The sequence below is a fragment of the Podarcis pityusensis genome, assembly GCF_964106645.2.
Source record: "Podarcis pityusensis genome assembly, chromosome: 3".
Lineage (NCBI taxonomy): Eukaryota > Metazoa > Chordata > Lepidosauria > Squamata > Lacertidae > Podarcis > Podarcis pityusensis.
The window spans coordinates 91,859,065-91,881,005 of NC_138026.1; the positions used below are offsets into that span (position 1 = coordinate 91,859,065).

At 42.9% G+C, this 21,941-nt stretch overlaps 1 protein-coding gene across 1 annotated transcript; it reads left to right on the forward strand.

Moving 5' to 3' along the window:
* The first annotated feature begins 1,252 nt into the window (after positions 1 to 1,252).
* ACBD3 (acyl-CoA binding domain containing 3) lies at positions 1,253 to 20,890 on the forward strand. Its single transcript, XM_081000209.1, has 8 exons — positions 1,253 to 1,846; positions 10,637 to 10,778; positions 11,078 to 11,218; positions 12,521 to 12,679; positions 13,669 to 13,843; positions 15,220 to 15,409; positions 15,879 to 16,163; positions 18,577 to 20,890. Exons 1-8 carry the CDS (start codon positions 1,501 to 1,503, stop codon positions 18,786 to 18,788), a joined length of 1,650 nt encoding a protein of 549 aa, XP_080856335.1. The 5' UTR covers positions 1,253 to 1,500; the 3' UTR covers positions 18,789 to 20,890.
* Positions 20,891 to 21,941: the final 1,051 nt, after the last annotated feature.

Below are 21,941 nucleotides of genomic sequence, written 5' to 3' on the forward strand. Positions count from 1 at the left end.
CCCCTCTTTACCCAGGGCATCTTCAAACCTGGAGCTGGCCTGAGTGGGACATCTCAATTTCCAAGAGCTTAGAATCATAGAATTGTAGAGTTGGAAGTGCCCCTGAGGATCATCTAGTCCAGCCCTCTGCAATGCAGGAATATGCAGCTGTCCCATATGGGGACTGAACCTGCAACCTTGGCTTCATCAGCACCACGCTCCACCCAACTGAGCTATCCACTTGGATGATATTTGAATGTATTCACAGTAATTGCCAATCTGCTTCTCACTGCTCCACAGCATGTTTTAGCATGGCTTTAGAATCAGAGAACTTGAAGGCACCTTCGTGGTCATCCAGGCCAACCCCCTCACTCAGTGCAGGATCTGCAGTGCAGTTTGTTAACAACACCCCTGTCACATGGATGATATATGGCCAGTGCCCAAGCATGGAGCGGTAAAAAAGATAAATATTTTAAGTCCCAGACTAAGAGATGTGTAGCCTGGGCTGTAAGCTTTTATCAGTACTGGGTGACGGAGCAGGGAGACAAAGGTTATTTATTTCACTGCATCTGGAAGTCAGGGATGAGGAATGAGAGTGCTCCTTCCCAGATGCTGCGGCAGTACAACTTCCATAATGCATTACTATTGGCCCTGTTTACTGGGATTGATAGGAGCTGACATATAGAAGGAATGCAACATCTGGAGGGCCACCGGATCTCCCCATCCCTGGCAGCATCCAGCTCTTGCAAGATTTTTTCTGAAGCAAATCCAGTGTTAAGATGTTGCCCCCTCCTCAAAGGAAGCTGCCTTACACTGGAGTCAATTTCACTCGCCCCTCTACCTCAGCTTTGCCTCCAGCGGTTCCCCAGGGCTTCGGGCGGGAATCTCTCCCAGTTCCAGCCCTACCTGAATATGCGTGCGTGTGCGTGTTGCACCAGAGCATAGCTGTCAACGTTTTTCCTTTTTTTAAGGGAAATTCCCTTATTCCGAATAGGGTTCCAAGCAAGAAAAGGGAAAAGTTGACAGCTATGCACCAGAGACATTTTGCATGCAAAACAGGCGCCCTGCCGCCGATCTCCCTTTCCCGGTGCTTTTGTGGAGCAAACCAACAGGTGCTGCTTCCCCTTTCTGCAGAGCCGGCGAGGGCAGCAGCAGCAGCAGCAGCACCTGTTGAATGCCTGCTTCTCACGCGGCTGCCGGACGTCACAGAGACGCCGCCGCCTCCCGGAAATGAAGAGGGCAGCCCTGCGCGTGCTTACTCGCAAGGAAGCCTCGCCGCGCTCAGCGGAGCCCGCGCCTCGCTAAGGCCTCTGGCGCAGCAGCCTTTGGCGTCGCTCCCTTGGGGAGGCCGAGGCCTTCTCCCCCTTTTCGCGAGGCCCGCCGGAAGCCTCGGCTCCTCCTGCTCCTCCCCTGCCTCCGCCCCGCCAGGCCCTTTCGGGTGCCGGAAGATCCGGGTCGCCGGGCGGCAGCAGGAAGTCGAGACGTGGCCGCCCTGCGGAGCAGCGGGGGGCGAGGCAGGCGATGGCGGCCGCGGCGGCGCTGAGCTCCGAGCGGCTGGAGGTCTCCATTGACGGCCTGACCCTGAGCCCGGATTCGGAGGACGCCCGGCCGGGCCAGGCGGAGGCGAGGCCGCTGCTCGCCCCGGGGGGCCGCGGAGGAGGAGCAGGAGGCCGGGCGGGGGCAGCCGGAGCCCAGCCGGGGCAGCAGCAGCAGCAGCAGCGGGAGGACGAGGCCGGCGGCGGGGACAGCGACGGGGAGGTTGGCGGCGGCGGCGATGGCGACGACGAGGGCGGGGTGCTGAGCCTGGAGCGGCGCTGGGGCTTCGGCCTGGAAGAGCTGTACGGCCTGGCGCTGCGCTTCTTCAAAGGTGACCGCGCAGGAGGCGGGAAGGGAGCTGGAAGTCTGCGATCCCCCCCGATCCCGACCCCCGTTCCCGGCCATCCTTCAAGGAGCGGGTGGGTGGGGGGAAGGAGGCTTGGGAGATTTCTCTCTCCTCCCTCCTCCCTCACCACCCCGGTCCCCGAAGCTTGACAGAGTCAATTTCCAAAGTCTTTTTTTTAAAATCTTTCTTTGCAACCTCGAGCCCTGGTTTGCAGGCTCGCCTCGTTTCTCTGTGCCTTGTGCAAATTTGAGGTGAGGAGAAGGCCTGCTTCAAAGGGTTGCTGTGAAGAAACGACAGCGTCTTACTTTGCAGTAAAAGGGGAGTTGCTTTCTGCAGAATGAGTTGGTGGGATTTTTAAAACACACACACATCTATCTATCTATCTATCTATCTATCTATCTATGGGGCTGTTAATAGGACATGAGCTGTGGTTGCAAACCGTGTTTCTTCTGTGAAGGAGTAGCCTTTGGAAATTAGGCTCTGGTATGTTGAGTGGTATGTGGAATATGAACTCTGTTTTAGGAGACGTGGTCTATTCTTAATGAAAGATGGTAGCTTAGGGCCTCATAACATTCATTCATTCATAGAGCTTGATGGCTGTTTGCCTGAAAACGTCATCACAGGTGAAACTGGTTCTGTGTGGTTCTGGTCAACAACTCGGTCTCCCCAGGATGTTTTATGACAAAGTATGCCCTTAAGTAAAGTTGAAGGAAACCATGAGAAGTGCAGTGGGTCATATAAATATGAGGATGAGTCAGATAAGCACATGTTTCAATGACAGAAGGGATCGCTTACTTACTGATTTTGTTTGCTCAATTTAGCTTTTATTCAAGGCACTAATGGCAGTGATTTGGACTACTTAGTGTTAAAGCACTTAAGATTATTTTGTGAAATGGAAGCATCTTTGTGCTAATCAAGACAATATAAGGTGCTATGATGCTCATAATAAAAGCACTGCTTACTTACATCATTCTTGTTCGGATTCTGCCCTCAATTAAACTAACTTGCCATGGGGAGAAATATCATTTTGTCAGTGGCAGCTTAAGTTTTTAAAAAACAAATTTCTTGTACTCATGAGCCTCCTATTTTGCATGAAAAGCAAAAGAGTGTTACTCTGCTGAAGTGTTACTGCTCTCCACTTCTCCCACAGTGTGGATGAGCTGATCATGAGGAAAATAAAGGCAAGGTGGGTTGCCTTTTTCAGACTGAGTTTGCCCATCTGATGGGTGGATAAAAGAACCTAAAATAAAAAACCCCTTCTCTAGGCCCTGCTTTGTTTTATTTTAATTTTAATAACTTCTCTTCCCTTCTCCTTTTACATAAAAATGGACCCAAAGCAGCTCACAGAATCAAAAATGAAGCATCAAAACCACAAGTACAGCATACCTAACAACAAATTACTGTTGTGGACTCATTTCTGCAACTCATATTACATTTGCAAGCACAGCAGCCTTTTCTGCTATATTGCTGTTCCTGGATGGTCTCTTGGAAATAGATATTGTGGCTTTCACATTAATAGTTGTCTTCCCAGGAGAAATGATTAATAGAATGCACTTGTAATATCTAAATGAAACCCAAGAAAGACTCTTTCTAAAGGAATGGAAAGTCAACATCTTGTTACCAAGTGATCTGCAAAATCTTTTTTTTAGAAGATGCCAGTTTGCAATATCTTTCAGAGAGAACTTCAAAAAGAAAAAAGTACTATTGGTGTTGGGGTGAGTGGAAAGGGGTGCGTGTTTGTGTATGCATGCATATGAATATATGTGTGCAAGAATGTGGAGTGGCCACACCCACTGGCATGTGGCTTCTAGAAGGTTGGCCAAGGTCCTGGGCCAAAAAATGTTAGGCATCCCAGGTTAAGACAGTCATGAGTACACCCAAGAAATATGAATTGCCCTTTTCATCTTCTTTCTAGATAGTGTTCTTCTGTGAGGCAGCACAATCCTGTGCCTTTTCACTTGAAAAGCAAATTACCAGAGAACGGATACAGGATTGCCACCGTGATCTAGCCCTGGACAGAAAATATGCTGTTTCTTTAAAAATGTGGTTTTAAAATGCATTTATTTAATATGTCAACATTCCACAGATGGTCACATTTGGGATATTGTCTTTTGTATAAATGTTCATGATCTTGCCACAACTGTGACTTGCTGAACTCAAAAAAATAGTTTTGCTTGCCCTAACCATTTGCACAGCAATAGTCAGCTGCCTCACTCTCCATGATGAGGGTTTTGGATGCATTAGTATGTATTGTTCAGAAGCAGCATGGCCTGAGCTGTCATTTCAGATCATCTGCCATGAATTAATTAATACTATAATTCAAACAATATAAGATCCTACCCTACTATCAATATAGCACGGTGGGATCTTATAAGAAATGCTATTGCATTTAATCAAATAGGCTATTGCATTTGAAACTTCATACTTTACTAAATTAATTTAGTATCCTGTGTTGCTTTTACAGAAATTAATATGAATACTTTTCTGGTGTGAATAAAGTTACAGTGGTACCTTGAGTTACAAACGCCTTCAGGTTACAAACTCTGCTAACCTGGAAGAGTTACCTCGAGTTGAGAACTTTGCCCCAGGATGAGAATGAAAATGGTGTGCCAGCGGTGAAAGCACAGTTTCAGGTTAAGAACAGACCTCCCGAATAAATTAAGTTTGTAACTAGAGGTACCACTGTATTTGAAAAGGACACAGTCCTCTGATACCTTGTTTGTTCCTTATCAATGCTTTAACCAACAGTGTATGTGTGGTCATTGGGAGTTTGGAAATGCATTAGTTTAACTTCCTTGATAACATATTATCAACACAATGCAGTGTATGTATAAAACATTCCTTATCTTCTCTTAGATAGTTTTGTGTACTAAATAGACACTTGTCATTCTATTTTCATACAGAGTCAAAATTGGATTTACAGTTTGTAGCCAGGGTAGTTTTCCATGACTCAGCAGTAAAGTCCCAAGTTTAGGCACTGTGCCATTTCCACTTTGAGCTGGGGGTAGCCAAATGTGGTGTCCTCCAGTTCTTAAGGATTACAGTTCCCATTCTTTGTGATCTTTGGCCATGCTGGCTGGAGCGTCCGACTTAGAAAATCTCTGGTACTAGGGCAAGGAAAGGAGGTAGATGGGGGGAGGCTGCTGCCATCATTCTCCCAGAATTGTCTTGGGGCGTTTTCTAATTTCATCTGACCTAGTTCCTAAAAATATTGAACTAGGTATAAAGAGCTCCCAACATTTTGAGAACACTCTCTATACTTTGTGGAGACAGCAAAGTAAACCTAGATTTGGACAAGTTGGATAAATCAGCACAAGGCCTTAATACACAAACCAGCTACAGCGTAAGCAAGCTTGAATAGATGAGGCATGGTCACTGTTCAGTGAACACAATAGAATATAGTGGTAGCTCGGGTTACATACGCTTCAGGTTTCAGACTCCACTAACCCAGAAATAGTACCTCGGGTTAAGAACTTTGCTTCAGGATGAGAACAGAAATTGTGCTCCAGCGGCGCAGTGGCGGCAGGAGACCCCATTAGCTAAAGTGGTGCTTCAGGTTAAGAACAGTTTCAGGTTACGAACGGACCTCCAGAACGAATTAAGTACTTAACCCGAGGTACCTCTGTAAGTGAAATGGCACTGATGGGCCATTCTTAGATGGGGCTGATTTTTAACAGCCAAGGTAAAGCTGGTGTTTCTGTAAACGTGTGAGTGAGAGGCCTGACTCTGATATTTCAGTTTAGTTTTGGCATCCTCAGTTTTTGGGGAAGACCTGAATGGGACTGAAATGAAATGTAGGGAAGAAATTTTTCCACTGGCTGCTTTATAAATATGGATTGCTTCATAATGTTAATAACAGTGAATGGACTCATTCCGAATGGACTCATTCCGAAATTGGGCAGTTTCAAACTTGTAAGCTTTTAAAGCGGATTATGCCAATGAAACATGGGCCATCTACGATGCCTTGGGCATCCTAAAACCAGTATGTTAACATATCTCAGTGCCTTAGTTTATTATTTTTAAATGTAACAGCATTATTTGAGGAATTGTGCCTTAAAATATTTACAAGCGTTCTAATGAAACCAAATTTCCAAAGAAAGCTTTACATGTACGGTAATTCAGATTTTTTTTAAAGACATGCTATCAGATATTTCATTTCTACTACGTAGTTTTGACTGTTTGAAAAATTACTCAAAATTTATATAAAATAAGCATACTGTATTTTCTTTCTAAATAAAATACATATTCTAGATGAGATCAGAGTCAGTTGTAGGACATGAGGATATTTTCAAATTTGATTCCCCCGTCCGTCCCCTGCAAAAACCCAATGCAGTGTAATGTCTCCAGAAACACATGAGGTATCTTTGCATTAAAGTGCTGAACTTTTGGAGACAGGAGCATTTAGGAGATTCATGTGTGTTAATGAATTCAAATAATATACAGTAGGTTGTAATCTAGAAGCCTCTTCTCCTAAGGGGCACAGAAGGATGCCATTTAGAAAGTACACTTTGTTTGATACAAGCCCTTGAACTTTTCATTCTCTCTCATCAGATTACCTTTATCTGTTCTCAGTGAAGGTCTTCCTTTCTTAATTGATTCTGTCTCTCGTTTCCTCCTCTCAAGCATGTTTCTGGTGAAAAAGAACCTGAACCTCACATTCTTTGTAGAGCTTGTTTACACTGCAACTTTCAGTTGTGTTGGTTCTGATGATATTTATTCTTCAAAAAATAAAACTTTAGTGAGTTAATCCAAATTTTGTTTAAGCAAAGAATCCAATAGAGGACATGATGCAGGCCAAAGAGAGTGAAGCCTCTTTATTGCCATCCATATCCTAATTTACTGTTCAGTACAAGCTTAGTATGACAAGGTTATTCAGGATCTCATGTTGGTAGTCATCCTGCAGTTAACAGTTATTTTCAAATATGACCTAAGACAAAAGGATAGTTTGGGGAGTTTCTTCAGAGTAGTGAACATTCCTACAGTCCTGTGCTTTAATTTGCCTGTTTGAAATAAACGGCTGCAAACTTGTAAGTAGCTACCATATTTTATAGATCCTTCCTAAGCCCTTTAAAGCCATCATGGCTTGAGAAATTTCTGAAACTCTGCTTGCAGTTGCATTGTGAACCTTGACAGCTTGTTTCCAACCTGAGACCAATGCAGGAGGAAATGGCTTTTCTTTCTCTCATCTCTTGCTTTTCTTTTACATCTAGCCTTATCAAGGGTTCTGGAGTACTTAGAAGCTTGCTCACGATTTATTGACATTTTGATTGGCCGAATTAACGTATTGCCTTACTGTGGATTTTGTAATTTTACCAAGCCCTCACCCCAGAATCACTTGCTTAGTTCTTTCTTGCATTTTCCACAGCATCCTTGAGCAGATAGATCGTCAGGCTCTTTTTTCCATTGAGCACTGGAATCTGATCTATGCCTAACTTGGTCATTACAGAGAACTCCCCGGTTGAAAGCTTGACACCATATGACAGAAAACGAACTTCTGTACAGGCACACTTTTAATCTTGATTCTTACGCTGAATCTGTAATGTGGCATTTGCATTTAGTTATTTATTTTTTTGGTATCGTTAATGGGCTTGTGCGTCTTGCCACAAGGAAATTACCATCTGGGTGACAGCAAACACTGTTCAGGCATATGTCCCAGAAAAGTCTGCCTTAATTAAGCCACATCGTCTGCAGCTATTAATGCATTTTAGCAGGTCCCCATCTAAGATGGTAAAAACAGTTGCTGTTTTCCAGGGATGGGTGGCTGTGTTGTAGAGCTGCCTTGCCTTCAATGTGTGCTTTCATTCTTTTCAAGTTCTTGTAATTCTTCAAGCTGTTTTCTAGAAACAAGTCACTAAAAGTATGACCAGCACTACCCGAGTAGATTTGTGCCTGTTTCTGACAGTTATATGCACCTCTGCCCATGATGAGCAAGGCACTTGCTTTTCCTCTCCTTATACAGCAAAACAATTCTTAGAGGAGCTTGAGGAACAGTTCTTAAAAAAAAAAAAAAAAAATACATGAAAGTATTGCCAAATGCCTATATGTGTTTGTGTGATCTTTTGATAAAAATAAAAAAATGTAGTCTCTCTTGGGAACAGAGAGGGAGTCTGTAAATACAGTACAACCTCTGCTTACGATCATAATCCGTTCCGGACGCCCGTCTGCTTGGCGAAACTGGATGCTAGTAGAGGGGCCATTGTGCACTCGTGCACATGCGTAGATGGTGGCAGCCGCTTGTGCGCACGTGCAGATGTTTGACCGGGTTTGCCGCGGTCGCAACTTGGAACGTCCGCGAGAAGAGGCGGATGTAAGTCGAGGTTCCGCTGTGCTGAGGGGCAATAGATCATACAATGCATTGGGTTCCACTGTTTATCAGTGACACTTCCATGTAGAGCATAATTTATAAAAGATAAGAACAGCATTATTGCTTGTATTATGCTAGGGTTATCACTACTAATAATATTGTGATGCATACTCCTGTTGCTGGAAGGGACCTGCTCAGTGCAGGAGGATGCAGTTGCAGCGTGGTGAACGCTGCCCTGGTGAATGAATCGGCAATGTTATTAGGTCTTGTAAGAATGCTGCTTGAGTGGGTAAGGTACAGAGTTGGCATCTGGGTTAGCTGGGAGGACCTCCTCTCTAGGGCTGTCTGTAAAGTTGTCCTTTGGTGGTGGTGAGTTTGAGGCTCACTTGAGGAAGGACATGCATCTGTCACCGGCCTTGAATTATATCTGTTTCATTTAGGTTATCATTGATACATTTGGGATTATTTCAGATGGTAGCTATAGGAGACCAACTGGTAGCTATAGGAAGCCAGTTGTTTGTGTTATTGATCCATGTTTTGTGGTCTTGGTCCATTTTTACCAGCGTTTGCTTCTGCATGTACTTTGGGGGCTCATTAAACGTGCTAGCATTGGTTTTAACGTTCATCAAAACCAAAGTTTGTTTTTCTTACAGCTGGGCGAGATTGACTGCTGTTTCAAAGTTGAGCCCAGATTAGAGTTTAAAATAGAACTGAAACAGAATTATAGCATGCTCTTTCTTTTCTGGTGGAGTGTAAACAGTTTCATTTGGTTTACACTTGCAGGGGGGGTCAACCTTTTGAGGCTGAATTTATAATTGTGGGACACTTCAGAACTTAACGGGTGGCATTTCTCTTGGTCCTGGTACAGAAGAGTGAGGTTAAAGTTGCAGAATGGGTTGTTATTTATTATTTATTTGCTGTACAGCTTTTAATAAAGCCCTTTCAGGTCTGCCCGTCTCTGACTCTCTGCAACTGAATTAGCAGCCATTTTTGTGAATAATTCATTAAGCTGCTTTTTAATAATTGAAAGTAAAAACCACTTGTTTGCTCCACTAACATTTTGGTAATTTTACTATCTAAATCAAATTCTGGAATGTGTAATATAAAATAACATGAAGAATTAACTTCTGGGCAAGCTTCAAGTCTAGCCAATAGTCAAAATCAGGGTTTAAGTAATGGAAACCATAAAGCAGCAGACAGGTACCTTTATAGAGAACAAAAATGTGATATAGAGAACCTTTATAGAAAACGAGAGCTCATTCTTTATGGCCCTGTCTATACAATGTCAATCTTCTCTTTCTATTTTTATCATGTTTTTATCCCATCCTTCCAAGAAGCTCAAGATGGCATACATAACCACCACCACCCCATTTTTTATCCTTGCAACAATCCTGTGAGGTAGGATGGGCTGAGAGATTGTGACTGGCTCAAAGTCATCCTGTGAGCTTCATGACTGATTGGGCATTTGAACCCAGGATCCCCCTGTTGTGCTTTACTACACCATAATGGTGTTTGTCGTTGTGAAACAGTACTTCAGTTCAGCACAGACAGCATAAGATACAGGCTACTATTATGTGTACTGAGGCTTTTGGCAAGTCCTTTTGAAGGCTTCCCACGGAGCTCAGTGAGGCTAACTAGCAAGTGTGTCAGGGTAGGAATTTCAGCAACATTTTCTGAAATCCCAATGAGTTGACTTATTCCCTCACAGGTTTCTGTCCTAGGCCCATTGTTGTTAAATGTCTTTATAAACTACATGGATGAAGGTATCAAGGGGATGCTCATCAAATTTGCAGATAACACTAAACTGGGAGGGGTAGCCAGTGCCAGAATTGGGATTCAAGATGGCCTTAACAGATTGTAGACCTGGGCCAAACCTAACAGAATGAATTTCAGTAGGGACAAATGTAGGATTCTGTACTTAGGCAGAAAGAACCAGCTGCACAAATATGAGATGGGGGACACCTGGATTGTCAGTAGCAGGGCTTTTTTCATCTAGAACTCACCGGAACTCAGTTCTGGCACCTCTCAGGTTGGCACATTGCCATTTTAAGAGAACAAGGGAGGTGTTCATGATGAGTTCTTGCACCTCTTTTTCTAGAAAAAATAGCACTGGCCCAGTATTATATGTGAAAAGAATCTATGGGTCTTAGTAAGCCATAAGCTTAACATGAGTCAACGGTGTGATGCAGCAGCAAATAATAATAATAATAATAATAATAATAATAATAATGTCATTCTAGGCTGCATTAACAGAAGTCTAGTGTCCCAATCCAGGGAAGAAATAGTCCTGCTCTATTCTGCCCTGGTCAGACCACACCTGGAATACTGTGTCCAGTTCTGGGCACCACAATTTAAGAAGAATATTGACAAGCTGGAACTTGTGCAGAGGAGGGTGACCAAGATGATCAAGGGTCTGGTACACAGACTTTGGCCATATTTGTTTTTAAAGTAATATTATCATTTATCTTCAGAAAAAGATGGCAAAGCATTTCATCCAACATACGAAGAAAAACTCAGACTTGTGGCGCTGCATAAGCAGGTTCTGCTGGGACCTTACAATCCAGACACATGTCCTGAAGTTGGATTCTTTGATGTCCTGGGGAATGACAGAAGGTAAAAAGCTATTGAATTTTATGGATCTGTCTGTAGAATAGACATTTTGGCTTACTTGACTGGAATCTTTTTTCCAATCCCCTCTGCAGATATAGCTTGTGTGTCAACTTTCTGTTGGGTTCTCTTCCCTTTGGCTAAACTAAGGAGAGATTGCTATTCAGTTCACAGAGTGCAGGATTTCAGAAGCCAAGCATAGTTCCCGTATTATCTCCCAACTTGATAAATCAGTGCTTTCATTCTGTGTTTATGCATGCTGCTTGCTAGACAAAATGCAATGTTACTTGCCTTCCTACCTGCAGGAAAGAATGGGCTGCCCTTGGAAACATGGCAAAGCAAGACTCCATGATAGAGTTTGTAAAGCTCCTAAATAGGTGCTGCCATCTCTTCTCAACATATGTTACCTCCCATAAAATAGAGAAAGAAGAACAGGAAAAGAAAAGGTAAGCTCTTGTGCCTCTCTGAAATTGGGTGGGAGTTCTTAAAGTGTGTTTGTGTTCCAGCTCTCATATCTTACAGTCAGTTGGATCCCTGTAGGCCATTCTTGTCAATCACTGAACATCACAGTGATGTGAGGTGACCCAGAGTTACATTTATCCTTTGTGGGTACAGCTCCAGCCATGTCTGCAGAGCAACATCCTTTATATCACCAGCTTGAATTCATACTGGTAAAACAAAGGGATATTTGTGCTTACAGCAACCCTTGCTCTGGACTTCCTGTTAGTACCAAGCCCAGTTGGGCCTGCTGTCAGTGCTGACAGCAAGCCCAGCTTGGACAGGGATCGACTCTGCTATGGAACTCTCTGGTGCAGTTGTGAACTCTGTCATGCAGCTGATCCCATGGTGCCTGCTATAACTGGCCATCAGCTGATTGGCGCTGATGGCAAGCCTCCCTTGCCAAAGAACAATCAGTGCACTTTAAGGCTCCCATTTGTTTCACTACAACCACATCTCTACTTGCTCCACATCTGATGTCATGTATGACTTTAGGTGTGGGGTGGTGGGCATGTTTTGGGGAAGACAGCCTTGTGGACCCAATTGGGACCTGCATTAAATAAGTTTGTTAAAAATAATTTGGCCTGTGGACTGGAGGTTCCCCATCTCTGATACAGTTCTTCAACTGTTTTTAATTGCTTTTTAACAATCTTTTTATGGAGCTGTGAATTGTGGTGCAGTTTTTCCTAGCTTTGCAGGCAGATAGTTTCTTGTCTTGAAAATAATAGGTTTACAGGAAAATGCAGGGTTAAAGTTTTTACGTGATACCCGGATATTTTACTTTTTCTACCATTATAGGTGAATCTTATCTAACGTTTACATGTGGTTTAGATTAGGAGCCTCATCTGTTTAACTTTTGAAATTCTAGGAAGATATCAGTATATGATTTGGATACTTGTTGAAAAGTTGAACTTTGTGCCTTACACTGTACCTCCTGTCAGTCATGTTCCTTTGCTTAAATGCTGGTGCCATCCTTCACAATATTTCATATTGCATGGAAACAGTTCCTTTCTATAAGAGTTTAGAACAGGGGTCACCAACACTTAATGAATTTTGAGGTTTTTTCGGGGTGCCAGTCACAAAACAGCTGCCATGGGGGTGTGGCATGAGAAAAGGCTTAACTTTTTCGAATTTCTGCCTAGAAGATAAAACAGAAGCAGAAAACTGCGTTAAATGGGAGGGTAAAACAGCAGCTCTTCGGGATTCCTATTGCCTGGTGTCCAAATGTCTGGTAAACATGGCTGTTACAGGAGGGAAGAGGAAGAACGTAGGCAACGTGAAGAAGAAGAACGAGAGCGTTTGCAAAAGGAGGAAGAGAAACGCAGACGAGAAGAAGAGGAGAGGCTGAGAAGAGAAGAGGAAGAGAGGCGGCGGATAGAAGAAGAGAGGCTCCGAATGGAGCAGCAGAAGTAAGGAGTCAGCAGGACTCATCCCTTGTTCATTTATCACCCTTCCATCTCATCTTGCTGAAAATAACCTCTGTGCATGGGGTTATCCCCTTTTATTCTCACAGTAATCTACGGCTGGGGAAGTGGTGACTTGCCCAAGGCCACACAGTAAGCTTTACAGCTGAGCGTGGATTTGAACCAGTATCAAATTCCGCTGTCTGTGCAATATATCCTACGCCAGTGGTTTAACATCTGCCTTGCCTCCATATCTTTGTAGTTTAAAATGAACACTGTTTATCAGAAGCTTAACATTCCCATCTAGTATAGCCAAAGCATTTCCTCAGTGATGAGTCCAGTTGTTCCCTCCCCTTAAATCCTAAAAGGGGCATATTACTTGCCTACATGGCAATTTGCTTATAAAAATGAGTATTTAATTAGGGCTATAATTATACGAAAAATCACGCTGAAAAAGTAATGAAAATTGTAGGTTGGGTTACTTATGAAGTAGAAATTCCTTATCTGGCTGGTTACAAGAGAACTTTCCAAATGATGGATAGGACCACTTATGGAGTGATACACTTTCTCATGGTTGAGTTGTCTATTCCAGAAGTGGGCCCTGAAATGACTGTAATGCAGAACCTCAAGGGAGTTTCATTTTGACAGAAGCTGGAACCACCAAGTGAGTGTTAGACAGAAGGCGCATTCTGGCAGTAAGTCCCCTTAGAATCCGTCTTGTTTAGAAATCAGCCGTGTTTAGAACATTTGATCTGTGGATTTGCATTGCGTAGGAAGGAGTCTTTCATAGCTAACGAAGCTCTGCCTTATGATTTGGTGTCCTCTAGCACTCCCCTCATCCTTGTCATGTTTACTCAGCTATTGTGTTTCCCGAAATAAATGCCAAGTGTTTCATAGTTTAATTGCACTAACAAATGTGTTATGTTTGAAAATTTGACTCCTAAATTTGACTGCCTTCAGAGTTGCATTTCAGGGTAACTTTGTCCCTTATCTAGACAGCAGATCATGGCAGCACTGAACTCTCAGACGGCTGTTCAGTTCCAACAGTATGCAGCCCAGCAGTACCCAGGCAACTACGAGCAGCAGCAGGTCCTGATTCGGCAACTTCAGGAACAGCACTATCAACAGTACATGCAGCAACTATATCAGGTCCAGCTTGCACAGCAACAGGTATATTGCACCATCTTGGCAGTGCAGCTTATAGAATGATAGATGTATAGCTGACTTTGGAGACGTCAGTGAGACCGTTCGTCTATATTGCAGTTAATGGTGAAGGTGGGAATACAAATTCTAATGGTGTATCGGGTCTATAAAATTCTTTCTGAAAAATGTATCCAGTGTTTCTGCTTTCTTTCTGAAGAAGGTTAAGAATCTGTTAACATACACACACTGATTTGTCTGTGCTGACCTTATTACTCAGACCTTTCTAGAAATCTTGAAAGCAGGTATCTTGTACTAGAGTGGGGGTCTTTTCTGAGGGATCTCTAGGGTGATTTGTAGTAGATTGGCAAGGGTTACTGACTCGCAATTGCTAAACAGTAGCAAACAGCAAAGTAACTTCCTTCACAAAATAAAGTTTTGTGTGAAAGTACTGTTGAACCAGGTTCTTTCACAGAAAACAATGTTCAGAACTCAGAATATTCTCAGATGCACCCTCTTCTTTAATTCAAATTTCACACCTGGTTCTGATTAGTAAATCTTGGGGTTCTAGTAAAAAGCAAAATAGATCTGGCAAGACTGAAGTCTGCCCACCGCTCTCTTAGAAAAACGTAGTGAGATCAGAAATAAAATACCCTTCTGACTGCTGTTTAGAGAGATTTTATGTGCCCATCAGGAAATAGAACACCCTGTCTGCTCTTTAGTGATTGCTCTCTAAAGAACAGAGAGAGATAGCATTTATCTCCTGATCTGATCAGGAGATAAATGCTATGGGACTTTGAGGGCTACTTCATGTGACTTGAGGGGCCGGATCCAGCCCATGCGCCACAAGTTAGCCACATCCCAGATGGGGTTTGGTTGACTTCAGTGTAAAATAGGCACTTTCCAAAGACTAGTTTGAACTATATATTCTTCAGAAACAATTCAGGCAAATAAACACATAACACATTGGACATAACAACTACTGGAGAGATTGATTTTTTTAAAAAAGCATTCAGAGATTGGAGTGGATCACTGTTATGCTGTGTTAAACTTAGCACTCAGGCTCAGTTCTCAAGTGGAAATCCAGCTTCTGCTACTCTGCATAGCATTAAGCACTGCTACTCTCATCAGCAGGGGGTTTAATGCTTCATCTCTCAGTCCCATATGCCTCAAACAATCTGACAAGTCATGCTCCTGCCTAGTGTTTTAACTCTGCCAGTGTCCCATCCCCTTCAAACTGGCTTACTGGAATCTGGCTGCCTCATTTTGTTCTGTCCAAACATGGTAGTAGATTTTGTGCAACTTCCACCTGCATATTTCCCACCAGTAGCACTCTGCAAACTTCTCCAAAATGTGCTCTGCATCTTTCATTGCCCTTATGTTTTGCTTTGGCTTTTAATTTGCAGGCAGCTTTACAAAAGCAGCAGGAAGCAGCAGCCACAGCGGGGACTTCAGTTACTTCTGTATCAAAAGCAAGCCCACCTAACATAGGGGAAATCCCATCAGTTAATGGACAGGCTAGTGCACATACAGACAGCCCTGAAAAAGACCCGGAAACTGATGCTTTAGAAGAAGCACTGGAGAATGGACCAAAAGGTAAGAGTAAAGATTCTTCTATTCTGAAAGAAACTACTTCCATGTTTCTGGCTGAATCTTTTGTAGCCTTTGGCAACTAATGACCCCAACTTAGTATGGGCATTCAAAACACACAATCAGCAGTTTCCCACTGCTTAAATAAGGAGCATTGGAAGAAAAATTTGGGTATTTCACTTTCCTGTTGTGTCCACGTTATTGCAGGGCTGTAAGGTAGCATATAGGGTATATGGTGAAATATTTAAAAACAAACTTGGTTAAACCAGCCTTCAAGTGAGAGCGGCTATGAGATGGTGGCCAGATGAGGCTGATTTTCCTCGGCTTCAGAGTAATCTGCAAGGAGCCTCTTTGGGAGGGAGGCCTTGCCATGTTGCCCCTTATTTGCAGGAGGCGTTTTCTAGGATGCTGCAACACAATTATCTGTCCGAACTATAAAACTGAGCATTTTTTGGTCTCCCTCCTTTTTTTTTAGAATCTGTTCCAGTCATAGCAGCACCATCCATGTGGACACGACCCCAGATTGCAGACTTCAAAGAGAAGATCCGCCAGGATGCAGACTCTGTGATTACGGTTGGCAGAGGAGAAGTCGTGACCGTTCGTGTACCAACTCATGAAGAGGGCTCTTATCTCTTCTGGGAGTTTGCTACAGACAATTATGACATTGGTTTTGGGGTATATTTTGAATGGACAGACTCCCCCAACACAGCAGTCAGCGTACATGTTAGTGAATCCAGTGAGGATGAGGAAGAGGAGGAAGGTATCTTTATTTTCTATACCTCGTAGGGGTTTTGAGTCGTGAAAGAAGCTGTAGCAGGCTTTGCATTACACTTTCTGTCATCTTGGAATTTAGAAAGGTGGTGTCCAGTGTGTGCAAGCAAGTGAGACATAGTGATGGAAAACCCTGGGATGCTGCGGGTTTAGCTAGTGTGGGAAAAGAAATATTTCGTAGGAGCCGTTTAAGGTAAGTTAAATGGCCTTCGCTGTGTTTTTATGCAGCCTTGATTGACAGCAAGGTTCCAGGATGATGGTGGTTCTCCTGCTATATAGCCTTAACAGGAGACCTCTCAACTTGGAGGGAATTTCCAAACCACTGCAGAATTAAAATTAATTGGAAAGTTACAGATAGGTAGCCGTGTTGGTCTGCCATAATCAAAATAAAAAAAATTCTTCCAGTAGCACCTTTAAGACCAACTAAGTTAGTTCTTGGTATGAGCTTTCGTGTGCAAGCACACTTCTTCAGATACACTGAAGCAGAAGTTGCCAGATCCTTCTATATAGTGAGAAGGTGGGGAGGGGTATTACTCAGAAGGGTGGTGGGAATGGGAGATTGGCAGATAGCTGGGATGAGCCTGCTGACGACTCTTAACGACTGTAATGGGTCTTACAGGAAAAGGCAAGGGGTGAGAAGGTGAGAAATGGCTTAGTCATGTATAATGGGATAAGAATCCAATGTCTTTGTTCAAACCAGGTTTCTCCATGGTTTTAAGTTTGGTAATGAGTTGCAATTCAGCAGCTTCTCTTTCCAGTCTATTTCTGAAATTCCTTTGTAGTAAAACAGCTACTTTGAGATCTTGTATAGAATGTCCTGGGAGATTAAAGTGTAGGAGAACACATTACAGTCGTTAAGAGTCGTCAGCAGGCTCATCCCAGCTATCTGCCAATCTCCCATTCCCACCACCCTTCTGAGTAATACCCCTCCCCACCTTCTCACTATATAGAAGGATCTGGCAACTTCTGTTTCAGTGTATCTGAAGAAGTGTGCTTGCACACGAAAGCTCATACCAAGAACTAACTTAGTTGGTCTTAAAGGTGCTACTGGAAGAATTTTTTTTATTTTAATTGGAAAGTTGTTATTGCAATACACTTTCATGTATGTCCCTGACAAACATGAAGTCTCAGTGCTTAGAGCTCAGTTGTTCAAGTTGCCATGACGCTCCTGGCTCTAAACTCAATAATACAGGTTTGTGTGTAGGCCCTTAATCTGCTTCCAAGTCCCACTTTCAGATTTTACTGTCTTGTAATTGCCTAGTAACTTTTCTTACTTACCCTTTGTGGTTATGTGTGACTTTGCAGATATTCTGTTTCCTCAGCTTTTACTCACTCAAAGGGCCTGTTTGGCATCTCTTCCTTGTAACTGGGGAAGATTGCATTGCGGGACCATTATCCAACTGAGCGATGCTGTGCTTTGTTGTCTCTGCACCTTGCTTAGATTCTAAACCTTTGACTAGGAAGTATTGGTCCTTGTAGTGTGGGAGGAAAGAACATCTGTGGATGTTGGAGCTGTACACCTGTTTTTTGCTCACTCCAACTTCATGCTAGGATCTTACCAGCTTCCATATAACATGACACTTGGGCTGACTGACTTGCCAGCTTTGACAATAGCTCTTGTGTACTTCATGTCCCAGTTTAGTTACAAATAAAGTGTTGAAATTAATAGTAGCCCATTTTCAGCTATTTCCTAGTGGGAATAACAGGCTATGATTTATATCTACAAGCTGTAGCATGGACCAGTTCTGTCCAAGTGATTGAGGACCTCTGTTCCTATTGACATCAAGTTGGTCTTAGAATCAGTAACTGGGAGTTTGCTGATAAGTCACCTAAGCATTTTTTTAAATTCCCCTTTAGCATCAACTATTACAAAAAGTCCACCATGTATGCAAAGGTATGGTACCTCTTAGTAGTAAAGGAAGACGCAAAGCCATGACCTTTAGAGCATAATTTTATTGCTCCCTGATAGTGGTAGAAATGCGTGATTTGGAAGGGAAAAATAAGCTATGAAGTGATGGAACAAAACTAACACCTCCATTCTCAGGGCATGTTGGTGAAGCCTGCAGTACAGCAGCCCAGCTTGTTCAGGATAAGGTTTCCCAAGAGGGGAAAGAAGGGATTAACCTCAGTTGCTTCTATCAAAATGTTGATGTGTTAAGCATTGTGCCTTGGTAATCTTGCTCAAAATCCTCCTTGTGAACAGTTGGTCATCACTGTTTTCTTGATAGTTGTAGCCCCGATGAAAATGTGCTGTTTTGCTTTTGTTAAATTAAACAAGTTGCTCGTGTCTTTGCTGTGCTTCCTGTGGATTAATCCGCACTGACCATGAAGAATTGGTTGCGGAGTTTGTTTGGCCTGCTGCATTTAGTGACTAATGCTTTGTTTCTGATTCTTTTTCTCAGAAAACGCTAGTAGTGAAGAAAAAGCCAAAAAGAATGCCAACAAGCCTCAACTAGATGAAATCGTGCCTGTGTACAGACGGGACTGTCATGAAGAAGTATATGCTGGCAGCCATCAGTACCCAGGAAGAGGGGTCTATCTCCTTAAATTTGACAACTCCTATTCATTATGGAGGTCAAAAACAGTTTACTACAGAGTCTATTATACTAGATAAAGATCATCATGTCATGTTGGAGGCTGGGCAGAGGACGTCATGTTGTTTGGAACTTCGGTCAAGCATACTGGACTTTTTGACTCTGTTACTCTGTCTGATGTATATCTGTATGGCGTGCGTGTGTGTGTGAACTTGGAAACTGGGAGTTGAGCTTTCTTCTGCAGCTCAGTGTTAATGCAGCTAGTGAGGTTAGGATCTCCCCCCCCCCCACCCCACCCTGGTCCTCTCTGGTGACCTGGTTATTTGCCAGAGCTTTCAGACAGAAGGTCATGCAAAATGGCATAGATGGACTTTTTAAAAACCCTCAAACTCTTAAACACACACACAAAGGAGGAAATGTTTCATTGAGGGCAGTCGGTATGATGTTACCTGCCCTAGTAAGCATCGACCGTTTGAAACAAAAAAACCTGTTAGTTGTTCATTTGAGGGTATCCGCCTTATTTGTGGAGGGTGTATGTGGAGGGGGAGCCAGATGCAATCTGCACTGTAGCAAGCAAGTTTCTTAAAGCTGTATTTGAATGTCCAGATTTTTACACCATTAAACTTGAAACCTTTAGTGGATGCAGTTTAGAAACTGATTTGTCTTGTGTTCTCATTCAAGAAGTTATCTGGCACCTCTCTGGCCAAACATCATGCTGCTGGATGAGACATAGAAGGTATGTATGCGCGTGCAAGCAAAGAACAAGTCTGTATGTACACATCAGGGAATTACTATTTTTTAATTGCAAAATTTGGAGAAAAGTAACAATTTAGGGCGCCAGCTACACGAGACTTTGTTTCCCCAATATCTGCTGCAGATCCTGAGACCAAGTTATGTGCAGGATTTTGACTTCTGAGCTGGATCATAAGTACCTTGACATTTGGATAATCCCCCAGAAGCGTTCCTGTACATATCACATTCAAATAAAGGGGTTTTCCCTTTGTGTGCAATTTATTGTTGAGTTGGTGAAAAGTCAGGTATGTGTACAAGACATTCTGTTGCCGTACTTATCTCTTGCAATCATATGGGTAGGCTTCAAATTAGAACCAGTTGTCTGCACAGCTTTTCAGTTTGTCTGGGGCCCTTCTTTGTAAACCCGAGTTGGCACTTTGTGCATCTACATAATTAAAGAATGTCTGAACTGTTGTAGGAATTAATGTTGCACTAATGTTATGGAAATCACTGCCAGGAACACACTCATTTTAGTTTTATTCAGGTTGCATTTGTGCACTCATTCTAGCACCCTTTAATCCTAGTTGGTAATTACGTGTTGAGAAGAAATGTAAGATGTTCTTTCAGATAAACAAGTAGCTTTGTTCTAATTTGCATAGTGAGTTTAGAGCGAAACTGCAAAATTGTGTGTTTGCTCAGCCGTGACTAAGGTCGGTGGGGGTTTGGGCCTTTGCAGCAACGTAACTTTTGTATAGAACCATGTTTCTGAGAAACAAGGTGGAGTTCAGGTATTTCGGAAATGACTTGTGTAAGTGTGTGATGCATGAGGAATGCAACCCCCCCCCCAAAAAAGTTTGTTTTGCAGCAAAATATCTATGGATTAGCTGCAAGCATATATATTCTACTAGAAGTGGGTCTGTTGGGATTCAGTGGGGTTTATGTTTGAATATTTGTACATACATTTATATTTGAGGTTCCCTCCCCCCTTATTTCACCTTATGGAGGTGGTTCTCCAAAAAGCACTAAGTTGCTCCAGCTCATTTGATTTTAGCATTGCCTTACAAGCTTTTGTCTAGTTAGTGCTGCTCCAGTCAACTCGGATCAGTTCTGCTCTAACATGTTTCATTCTCACATGTACATAAACACGTGGAGTTAGGATGTAGCTTCTTTTTTAAAGCTGTATTTAAAGGTTCTAAAAAATAATAATAGAGGAAGGCACTAATTCCATTTAACACATTAGATTTCTTTTTTGTCCATACAAAATTATGATTTAACAACTGTTGGGAAGCGGTATATGTTTTCTTGTAAAAAGCAGTAATTTTTACTGTCAAGCTTTGGGTATCCAAACTCCAGAAAAATGCCTCTGACTGTTGATTAGTACAGAAAAAGTGCGCTTTCGAAATACCTTGGAATAATATATTTAATCTGAATTAAAATTGCTTATATGGAATCGCTTGGCTTCTTCTTAGCACTACCAGCATCACTACAGTTTGAAGAATAAGATTTGGAACACGGAGAGTTTACAGAAGCAAAATTTTGACCTCTACTGAGATGATGGGGACTAGTGGTTTCATCAGCATGCAAATGAGTTTGCAGACATGCGTCTAGTAGCAACTTTGCATGGCGTATTACAGTTGTGAATATTTTCCTGCTTCCAGAATTCAGATTACTTCATGGAATATGGAACCTTTTCTGGGAGGGGGAGGCAGTGCAGCAGTTACACTTAGCAGCTCATGCCAGCATGACTGGTGATCAGGGATGATGGGAGTTGTAGTATAGCAATATCCGGAGGGCCACCACTTACTCTCTTTTTTAATAGCTGAGCCACAGTGGCCACATCCTGAAAAAGAGGTGCAGAATAATAGTGGGAGCGACAAGAGGCACTGTGGCCAAGCCTGTAGAAAGGAACAGCTGTGTGTACATTATGCTTTCTGCAAGGATTATAAGTAGGCACGTAGCTCCCAGGCGCATCTGGAGGGGGAAGGGATGGTGATTTACATGCTATTGCAAGTTGTGGCCTGTGCCTTCAGCCACCAGGTGGTCTCACGAGTGAATTGCAATCCACATACTAATGGAAAATTCACGAAAAAGGCAGAAATGGTAAAATAATCCAAAGCTAGGCATTAAGACAGAGCTCAGAACTCCCAGCAACCACGAAAACAGCAGCAACCAAATCAAAGAGTTTGCCAAGGAATGGCTTCATTTTGCTCGGTGACAAAACGTGACCAGAGATTAAGCAGGAGAAGCTTCAAGGCATCAGAAGGATAAAGCATTCTAGGGGGTGGGTGCCACTGCAGAAAAAATACTGACCCCTCGAGGGTCTTTGCAAGGACTGGGCGGGGGACCTCAGAGCTGGAGGCTGAATGTGGCCCTCCAGGCCTTTCCATCTGGCCCTTGGGACTCTCCCCAGGATTGTCTTGATGGAGGATAGAGAAGTCTGTGTATGTGCCAAAAGCAGCCTACTGCACCAAGGTGAAAAGTATATTCATTGCTCTGCCTGC

Coding starts and splice junctions, on each gene's coding strand:
- ACBD3 (XM_081000209.1), top strand. CDS start 1,501: ATGGCGGCCGCGGCGGCGCTGAGCTCCGAGCGGCTGGAGGTCTCCATT. Junction 11,219..12,520: donor GAAGAACAGGAAAAGAAAAG/GTAAGCTCTTGT, acceptor TGGCTGTTACAG/GAGGGAAGAGGAAGAACGTA. Junction 12,680..13,668: donor CTCCGAATGGAGCAGCAGAA/GTAAGGAGTCAG, acceptor TCCCTTATCTAG/ACAGCAGATCATGGCAGCAC.